This window comes from Zophobas morio, unplaced genomic scaffold (assembly GCF_036711695.1).
Source record: "Zophobas morio isolate AGI-343-1 ecotype UQ-CSIRO unplaced genomic scaffold, CSIRO_AGI_Zmor_V1 ptg000383l, whole genome shotgun sequence".
Lineage (NCBI taxonomy): Eukaryota > Metazoa > Arthropoda > Insecta > Coleoptera > Tenebrionidae > Zophobas > Zophobas morio.
Window position 1 is genome coordinate 28001 of NW_026972487.1, and position 10397 is coordinate 38397.

The following is a 10397-nucleotide window of genomic DNA, read 5'->3' on the forward strand; positions in this document are numbered from 1 at the left end:
TCATATAGATTGTGTCGGAATCTCTGATGTTGCGCTTGCGACCTTGGTTTCTGTTCCTGGTTTTTCCTGGAGTTGCACCATCTGCAGTAGGAAATGCTTCTCCGTAGATATGGACGAATTTAATCGGATTCTCAAGGTAAAATACTCAGAATTAATTGACAATTTAAATGGTGTATTTTCGGATCTTAAAAACGATTTTTTAAAAGTTGCTGAAAATAAACTTTCTTCGGAAAAATTATCGGTTAGTGAAAAGAAACCCACATATTCGGACATAATGATGAATAAGACTAATCCAGCCATAATTATCAAGCCTAAAGATAAGGAGCAAAATGTACAGGAAACTAAATCTGTTATTTCTACGAGTATCAACCCTGTTGATGTGAACGTACAAATTTCGAAGGTGCGTAAGACTAAAGATGGAGGTGTTTTGATAGGATGTTCATCATCTGATGAGACAGCACGTTTTAAAAAAATTGCTGTAGAAAAACTATCAGAAAACTACGAAATCACGGAGGTCAAAGGTATTTTACCTAGGGTCAAAATCGTGGGTCTAACGCGAAATTTTTCGGTAAATGATTTAACGGAACTCATCGAGTACGTGGTTAAAACAAATTCCAATCTCTTTAACTTAAATTCTATTTGCAAGGTGATAAAAGTTTATCCCACTAAAAGTAACGGAAAAATCTTCCAAGCAGTGCTTGAGCTTGACAGAACCACATATGAAAATTTAATTAAGGCGGATTTTCTTCTAGTTGGTTATGACTATTGTCAAATTTACGATGCCCATGAAATCAAACGTTGTTTCAGGTGTTCAGAATTTAACCACTCTGCTAAATATTGCAAAAAGAACCGGGCGTGTCCTAAATGCAGCGAAGATCACGACTTAAAGGACTGTTCATCTGAAACTCTATGCTGTATGAATTGTGTTAAACTGGAGAAATCGCAAAATGTGAGTATGGATAAAAATCATGCGGTATGGGATCCGAGGTGTCCAGTGTATAAGTCGGCCATGGACACATTGAAGCAAAACATATTAGCTATAGCATAGCAATCAGTTCCACAGGACAGTCTAAGTTCTAATAATTCTTCTTTTGGCCATTCTTTAATTATTTTTTATCAAAATGCAAGGGGGCTTAACACGAAAACTAATCTCTTATATGACTCTGTTTCTACTTGCAATTTTGATGTCATTTGCATCTCTGAAACCTGGCTAAGACAGGATGTTACTAGCAGGGAGCTATTTCCTCCTGATTTTTCGGTATTTAGAAAAGACAGAGATTTTGATATGTCTGGCAAGTCTAGAGGTGGCGGAGTGTTGTTAGGTGTTAGAACTGTTTTATTAGCGAAGTCAATTAATTTGCAAAATACCTTATTCGACTCTTTGGAAGATATTGATGTATTGTGTGTAAAAATTGCTGATCCTATTAATCCTCTATATATATTTGCCATATATATTTCTCCAAATACTAACATGAACAGGTATTATGATTTGGTCGATGCCATATTTTCCTTGAAATTTGTGTTCAAATCTAATATTATTTTGATCGGTGACTTCAACATACCTGAATACAGCTCCTACTTAAGTACAAAAAAATTACTTGGCAATACTGCCCCACTTCTTCATTTCATGGATACCCTTGAGCTTTTTCAATACAATAGGGTTTTTAATTCTTTAGGGAGGCTGCTTGATATGGTTATTTCTAATATGTCATGTGAAGTTCAAAAATCTGATGAGAACCTTGTTGCTGAAGATGCTCATCATCCGTCTCTTCTTGTGACGGTTAAAAGTCCTATTCGGCGAACGAGTTTTATAAAAGGTGTGATTAAATTTGATAGCTTGAATTTTCGTAAAGTTGACATTGCGTTGCTTAATGACGGCATTTCTTCTATTGATTGGTCATCTTTATACAACTGCAGTGATGTCAATTTAGCGTGCAGTGAGTTTTACGGGAAACTATTTAATTTGTTTACTTCACTGATACCTAAGAATAAACCACACGGTCACAAATATCCCCCATGGTTTTCCTTAGAGCTCATAAACAAAATAAAAATGAAAAGCAAGTTCTGGAAAAAATATAAAACATATCGTAACGAGGAGGATTATAATGAATATAGAAAACTGCGTAAAGATATCAAAGGAAAATTGGCAAGACTTTATAAAGAATATGTAGCGAAGGTTGAAAACCAAATTTCCAGTGATCCGAATAAATTTTGGCAGTTTATTAAATTTAAGACAAATGGTACAGATATACCACTCAATATGAGCTGTAATGAGTTAAATTATTCAGGGCCAGGCGAAATAGTGCACGCATTTTCCGAAATGTTTAAATCAGTTTACAATCCTCATTCATGTATTGGGTGGAATAACTCGCCAACAGATAATTTTAATCTATCGCAGCTTGTGTCACTTATTCCTGTTTCAGAACATGATGTTATTGAAGCTATGCATCAACTCAAACCTAAATATACGGCTGGTCCAGACCAAATACCGGCATTAATCATCAGAGAATGTGCTGACAGTCTTGCTAGACCTTTGAAAGTTTTGTTTAATTTATGTCTGGAAAGTGCTTCTTTTCCAGATATGTGGAAAGACGCTAAAGTGGTTCCGATATTCAAATCTGGCGATAAGACTTGTATTGAAAATTATCGTCCAATAGCTTTAATAAACAACTTTTCAAAAGTGTTTGAATTTGTTATTTACAAGCAAATTTTCTTTCAAGTTAAAAACTCATTGACAGAAATACAACATGGTTTTTATCCAGGTAGGTCATCAACTACTAATTTGTGCGCCCTTACTCAATATATCTCCAGATCAATAGACTCCGGTTTTCAGACTGATGTTATTTACCTTGATTTATCAAAGGCATTTGATAAATTAGATCATAGTATTCTGTTGACTAAACTTAGTAATATGGGCTGTACTCCAAGAGTTGTCGAATTTTTTTCTTCTTACTTGTGTAATCGTAAACAATATGTTTTCGTTCATGGTTTTTCTTCAGAGGAATTCATAGCGACTTCAGGGGTACCCCAGGGATCAGTTCTAGGACCTTTGCTATTCAATTTATTTATTAATGATCTCGTGGCGGAGCTGAATGTACCATGTCTACTATACGCGGATGACATAAAGATTTTTACTATCATCCGCAATCCTTCGGATTGTGAAACTCTTCAAAACAACCTTGACTTTGTCACAAAATGGTGTCGCATGAACAAGCTTCCTGTTAATAAAAACAAATGTGTTGTTATGTCTTTCGGACTTAAGTTTGATGAAATATTGTGGAATTACACAATAAAGGATTTTCTACTGAGTAGACCGGAAGTAGTTACCGATTTGGGTGTGGTATTTGATAAAAAATTATCATTTGCAGAACATGTTCAGAGGACGGTAAATAGTTCACTTAAGGTTTATGGATATGTAATTCGCAACGCTAGAGAATTCTCTAGCAATTGTACTTTATTAAAAATTTTTAATGCGTTTGTCAGGAGCAAGTTGGAATATGCATCCGTTGTATGGTTTCCACATTATAAGTGTCATATAGTCAATTTGGAAAGAGTGCTCAGAAGATTCCTAAAATATCTATGTTTCAGAACTGATGGATTCTATCCTAGTGTAGGATACTCCCAGATCATACTTTTAGAAAGGTTTGCTGTTCAAACTCTTACTCAAAGAAGTAAAGTAGCGAAAGTCATATTCCTACAAAAATTACTAAATTCAATTTTAGATTGTCCCAGTTTACTTGCACAGATCAATTTCCATGTAAACGTAAGATCTTACAGTTCGAGGCAGGGATCATTATTTTATAATCACACGCCGCGTACTAATGTGTTGAAATATTCACCATTACAAACTATGTGCAGGCTAGGGAACTATGTGAATCTACACCTAGACTTATTTCATACCACTGTCAATGAGCTGAGGAGTCTTGAATATTCGGATTTATCTTGAATTAAATTTTTGTTTTAAAGGAGGAAGATAGTGAAATAAATTTTACTGTTAAATATTAAATTCTGTGATGTATGTTCTGTAATTGGAGGTCAACTCTGTTGAACATACTTAACAATAATAATAATAATAATAATAATAATAATAAGAAAACACTTCAAAAGTGACGTTTCTGAAGAATTTTAACAGTTTTCTTGTATCTACGAACGCCAGAATGCATAAAATTGACCTAAACGTCTCCTTTTCCTATTCTGAGTCGATTCTGCATGCTTTAAGTGTGTTTGGTGGCTCAGAACCATCAAAAAACGTTGAAATATAGTTCAAATTCAATAAAAATCGACAAAAATACAGTTTCTAGCTAAAATTTGATGGTTTCGTTGCACTTTCCGAGCCCGTAGGGTATCTGAGTGGCTTAAAAGTACAAGAAAACACATCAAAAGTGACGTTTCTGAAGAATTTTAACAGTTTTCTTGTATCTACGAACGCCAGAATGCATAAAATTGACCTTAACGTCTCCTTTTCCTATTCTGAGTCGATTCTGCATGCTTTAAGTGTGTTTGGTGGCTCAGAACCATCAAAAAACGTTGAAATATAGTTCAAATTCAATAAAAATCGACAAAAATACAGTTTCTAGCTAAAATTTGATGGTTTCGTTGCACTTTCCGAGCCCGTCGGGTATCTGAGTGGCTTAAAAGTACAAGAAAACACTTCAAAAGTGACGTTTCGGAAGAATTTTAACAGTTTTCTTGTATCTACGAACGCCAGAATGCATAAAATTGACCTAAACGTCTCCTTTTCCTATTCTGAGTCGATTCTGCATGCTTTAAGTGTGTTTGGTGGCTCAGAACCATCAAAAAACGTTGAAATATAGTTCAAATTCAATAAAAATCGACAAAAATACAGTTTCTAGCTAAAATTTGATGCTTTCGTTGCACTTTCCGAGCCCGTAGGGTATCTGAGTGGCTTAAAAGTACAAGAAAACACTTCAAAAGTGACGTTTCTGAAGAATTTTAACAGTTTTCTTGTATCTACGAACGCCAGAATGCATAAAATTGACCTAAACGTCTCCTTTTCCTATTCTGAGTCGATTCTGCATGCTTTAAGTGTGTTTGGTGGCTCAGAACCATCAAAAAACGTTGAAATATAGTTCAAATTCAATAAAAATCGACAAAAATACAGTTTCTAGCTAAAATTTGATGGTTTCGTTGCACTTTCCGAGCCCGTAGGGTATCTGAGTGGCTTAAAAGTACAAGAAAACACTTCAAAAGTGACGTTTCTGAAGAATTTTAACAGTTTTCTTGTATCTACGAACGCCAGAATGCATAAAATTAACCTAAACGTCTCCTTTTCCTATTCTGAGTCGATTCTGCATGCTTTAAGTGTGTTTGGTGGCTCAGAACCATCAAAAAACGTTGAAATATAGTTCAAATTCAATAAAAATCGACAAAAATACAGTTTCTAGCTAAAATTTGATGGTTTCGTTGCACTTTCCGAGCCCGTAGGGTATCTGAGTGGCTTAAAAGTACAAGAAAACACTTCAAAAGTGACGTTTCTGAAGAATTTTAACAGTTTTCTTGTATCTACGAACGCCAGAATGCATAAAATTGACCTAAACGTCTCCTTTTCCTATTCTGAGTCGATTCTTCATGCTTTAAGTGTGTTTGGTGGCTCAGAACCATCAAAAAACGTTGAAATATAGTTCAAATTCAATAAAAATCGACAAAAATACAGTTTCTAGCTAAAATTTGATGGTTTCGTTGCACTTTCCGAGCCCGTTGGGTATCTGAGTGGCTTAAAAGTACAAGAAAACACTTCAAAAGTGACGTTTCTGAAGAATTTTAACAGTTTTCTTGTATCTACGAACGCCAGAATGCATAAAATTGACCTAAACGTCTCCTTTTCCTATTCTGAGTCGATTCTGCATGCTTTAAGTGTGTTTGGTGGCTCAGAACCATCAAAAAACGTTGAAATATAGTTCAAATTCAATAAAAATCGACAAAAATACAGTTTCTAGCTAAAATTTGATGGTTTCGTTGCACTTTCCGAGCCCGTAGGGTATCTGAGTGGCTTAAAAGTACAAGAAAACACTTCAAAAGTGACGTTTCTGAAGAATTTTAACAGTTTTCTTGTATCTACGAACGCCAGAATGCATAAAATTGACCTAAACGTCTCCTTTTCCTATTCTGAGTCGATTCTGCATGCTTTAAGTGTGTTTGGTGGCTCAGAACCATCAAAAAACGTTGAAATATAGTTCAAATTCAATAAAAATCGACAAAAATACAGTTTCTAGCTAAAATTTGATGGTTTCGTTGCACTTTCCGAGCCCGTAGGGTATCTGAGTGGCTTAAAAGTACAAGAAAACACTTCAAAAGTGACGTTTCTGAAGAATTTTAACAGTTTTCTTGTATCTACGAACGCCAGAATGCATAAAATTGACCTAAACGTCTCCTTTTCCTATTCTGAGTCGATTCTGCATGCTTTAAGTGTGTTTGGTGGCACAGAACCATCAAAAAACGTTGAAATATAGTTCAAATTCAATAAAAATCGACAAAAATACAGTTTCTAGCTAAAATTTGATGGTTTCGTTGCATTTTCCGAGCCCGTAGGGTATCTGAGTGGCTTAAAAGTACAAGAAAACACTTCAAAAGTGACGTTTCTGAAGAATTTTAACAGTTTTCTTGTATCTACGAACGCCAGAATGCATAAAATTGACCTAAACGTCTCCTTTTCCTATTCTGAGTCGATTCTGCATGCTTTAAGTGTGTTTGGTGGCTCAGAACCATCAAAAAACGTTGAAATATAGTTCAAATTCAATAAAAATCGACAAAAATACAGTTTCTAGCTAAAATTTGATGGTTTCGTTGCACTTTCCGAGCCCGTAGGGTATCTGAGTGGCTTAAAAGTACAAGAAAACACTTCAAAAGTGACGTTTCTGAAGAATTTTAACAGTTTTCTTGTATCTACGAACGCCAGAATGCATAAAATTGACCTAAACGTCTCCTTTTCCTATTCTGAGTCGATTCTGCATGCTTTAAGTGTGTTTGGTGGCTCAGAACCATCAAAAAACGTTGAAATATAGTTCAAATTCAATAAAAATCGACAAAAATACAGTTTCTAGCTAAAATTTGATGGTTTCGTTGCACTTTCCGAGCCCGTAGTGTATCTGAGTGGCTTAAAAGTACAAGAAAACACTTCAAAAGTGACGTTTCTGAAGAATTTTAACAGTTTTCTTGTATCTACGAACGCCAGAATGCATAAAATTGACCTAAACGTCTCCTTTTCCTATTCTGAGTCGATTCTGCATGCTTTAAGTGTGTTTGGTGGCTCAGAACCATCAAAAAACGTTGAAATATAGTTCAAATTCAATAAAAATCGACAAAAATACAGTTTCTAGCTAAAATTTGATGGTTTCGTTGCACTTTCCGAGCCCGTAGGGTATCTGAGTGGCTTAAAAGTACAAGAAAACACTTCAAAAGTGACGTTTCTGAAGAATTTTAACAGTTTTCTTGTATCTACGAACGCCAGAATGCACAAAATTGACCTAAACGTCTCCTTTTCCTATCCTGAGTCGATTCTGCATGCTTTAAGTGTGTTTGGTGGCTCAGAACCATCAAAAAACGTTGAAATATAGTTCAAATTCAATAAAAATCGACAAAAATACAGTTTCTAGCTAAAATTTGATGGTTTCGTTGCACTTTCCGAGCCCGTAGGGTATCTGAGTGGCTTAAAAGTACAAGAAAACACTTCAAAAGTGACGTTTCTGAAGAATTTTAACAGTTTTCTTGTATCTACGAACGCCAGAATGCATAAAATTGACCTAAACGTCTCCTTTTCCTATTCTGAGTCGATTCTGCATGCTTTAAGTGTGTTTGGTGGCTCAGAACCATCAAAAAACGTTGAAATATAGTTCAAATTCAATAAAAATCGACAAAAATACAGTTTCTAGCTAAAATTTGATGGTTTCGTTGCACCTTCCGAGCCCGTAGGGTATCTGAGTGGCTTAAAAGTACAAGAAAACACTTCAAAAGTGACGTTTCTGAAGAATTTTAACAGTTTTCTTGTATCTACGAACGCCAGAATGCATAAAATTGACCTAAACGTCTCCTTTTCCTATTCTGAGTCGATTCTGCATGCTTTAAGTGTGTTTGGTGGCTCAGAACCATCAAAAAACGTTGAAATATAGTTCAAATTCAATAAAAATCGACAAAAATACAGTTTCTAGCTAAAATTTGATGGTTTCGTTGCACTTTCCGAGCCCGTAGGGTATCTGAGTGGCTTAAAAGTACAAGAAAACACTTCAAAAGTGACGTTTCTGAAGAATTTTAACAGTTTTCTTGTATCTACGAACGCCAGAATGCATAAAATTGACCTAAACGTCTCCTTTTCCTACTCTGAGTCGATTCTGCATGCTTTAAGTGTGTTTGGTGGCTCAGAACCATCAAAAAAAGTTGAAATATAGTTCAAATTCAATAAAAATCGACAAAAATACAGTTTCTAGCTAAAATTTGATGGTTTCGTTGCACTTTCCGAGCCCGTAGGGTATCTGAGTGGCTTAAAAGTACAAGAAAACACTTCAAAAGTGACGTTTCTGAAGAATTTTAACAGTTTTCTTGTATCTACGAACGCCAGAATGCATAAAATTGACCTAAACGTCTCCTTTTCCTATTCTGAGTCGATTCTGCATGCTTTAAGTGTGTTTGGTGGCTCAGAACCATCAAAAAACGTTGAAATATAGTTCAAATTCAATAAAAATCGACAAAAATACAGTTTCTAGCTAAAATTTGATGGTTTCGTTGCACTTTCCGAGCCCGTAGGGTATCTGAGTGGCTTAAAAGTACAAGAAAACACTTCAAAAGTGACGTTTCTGAAGAATTTTAACAGTTTTCTTGTATCTACGAACGCCAGAATGCATAAAATTGACCTAAACGTCTCCTTTTCCTATTCTGAGTCGATTCTGCATGCTTTAAGTGTGTTTGGTGGCTCAGAACCATCAAAAAACGTTGAAATATAGTTCAAATTCAATAAAAATCGACAAAAATACAGTTTCTAGCTAAAATTTGATGGTTTCGTTGCACTTTCCGAGCCCGTTGGGTATCTGAGTGGCTTAAAAGTACAAGAAAACACTTCAAAAGTGACGTTTCTGAAGAATTTTAACAGTTTTCTTGTATCTACGAACGCCAGAATGCATAAAATTGACCTAAACGTCTCCTTTTCCTATTCTGAGTCGATTCTGCATGCTTTAAGTGTGTTTGGTGGCTCAGAACAATCAAAAAACGTTGAAATATAGTTCAAATTCAATAAAAATCGACAAAAATACAGTTTCTAGCTAAAATTTGATGGTTTCGTTGCACTTTCCGAGCCCGTAGGGTATCTGAGTGGCTTAAAAGTACAAGAAAACACTTCAAAAGTGACGTTTCTGAAGAATTTTAACAGTTTTCTTGTATCTACGAACGCCAGAATGCATAAAATTGACCTAAACGTCTCCTTTTCCTATTCTGAGTCGATTCTGCATGCTTTAAGTGTGTTTGGTGGCTCAGAACCATCAAAAAACGTTGAAATATAGTTCAAATTCAATAAAAATCGACAAAAATACAGTTTCTAGCTAAAATCTGATGGTTTCGTTGCACTTTCCGAGCCCGTAGGGTATCTGAGTGGCTTAAAAGTACAAGAAAACACTTCAAAAGTGACGTTTCTGAAGAATTTTAACAGTTTTCTTGTATCTACGAACGCCAGAATGCATAAAATTGACCTAAACGTCTCCTTTTCCTATTCTGAGTCGATTCTGCATGCTTTAAGTGTGTTTGGTGGCTCAGAACCATCAAAAAACGTTGAAATATAGTTCAAATTCAATAAAAATCGACAAAAATACAGTTTCTAGCTAAAATTTGATGGTTTCGTTGCACTTTCCGAGCCCGTAGGGTATCTGAGTGGCTTAAAAGTACAAGAAAACACTTCAAAAGTGACGTTTCTGAAGAATTTTAACAGTTTTCTTGTATCTACGAACGCCAGAATGCATAAAATTGACCTAAACGTCTCCTTTTCCTATTCTGAGTCGATTCTGCATGCTTTAAGTGTGTTTGGTGGCTCAGAACCATTAAAAAACGTTGAAATATAGTTGAAATTCAATAAAAATCGACAAAAATACAGTTTCTAGCTAAAATTTTATGGTTTCGTTGCACTTTCCGAGCCCGTAGGGTATCTGAGTGGCTTAAAAGTACAAGAAAACACTTCAAAAGTGACGTTTCTGAAGAATTTTAGCAGTTTTCTTGTATCTACGAACGCCAGAATGCATAAAATTGACCTAAACGTCTCCTTTTCCTATTCTGAGTCGATTCTGCATGCTTTAAGTGTGTTTGGTGGCTCAGAACCATCAAAAAACGTTGAAATATAGTTCAAATTCAATAAAAATCGACAAAAATACAGTTTCTAGCTAAAATTTGATGGTTTCGTTGCA

General features: G+C 35.3%; 1 protein-coding gene across 1 annotated transcript; it reads left to right on the forward strand.

Annotated features, from left to right (window-relative positions):
* The first annotated feature begins 1471 nt into the window (after positions 1-1471).
* Positions 1472-3946, forward strand: LOC135120487 (uncharacterized). The gene is made up of 8 exons (XM_064044795.1): positions 1472-1583; positions 1677-1937; positions 2031-2240; positions 2289-2599; positions 2834-3319; positions 3369-3385; positions 3589-3671; positions 3723-3946. Exons 1-8 carry the CDS (start codon positions 1472-1474, stop codon positions 3944-3946), a joined length of 1704 nt encoding a protein of 567 aa, XP_063900865.1.
* Positions 3947-10397: the final 6451 nt, after the last annotated feature.

Excerpts from the sequence above, each read along its gene's own strand:
- LOC135120487 (XM_064044795.1), top strand. The coding sequence starts at position 1,472 with ATGAACAGGTATTATGATTTGGTCGATGCCATATTTTCCTTGAAATTT. Across the intron at positions 1,584-1,676 it reads TGAATACAGCTCCTACTTAA|GGAGGCTGCTTGATATGGTT; the intron begins GTACAAAAAAAT and ends TTAATTCTTTAG. Across the intron at positions 1,938-2,030 it reads TGATGTCAATTTAGCGTGCA|AGCTCATAAACAAAATAAAA; the intron begins GTGAGTTTTACG and ends GGTTTTCCTTAG.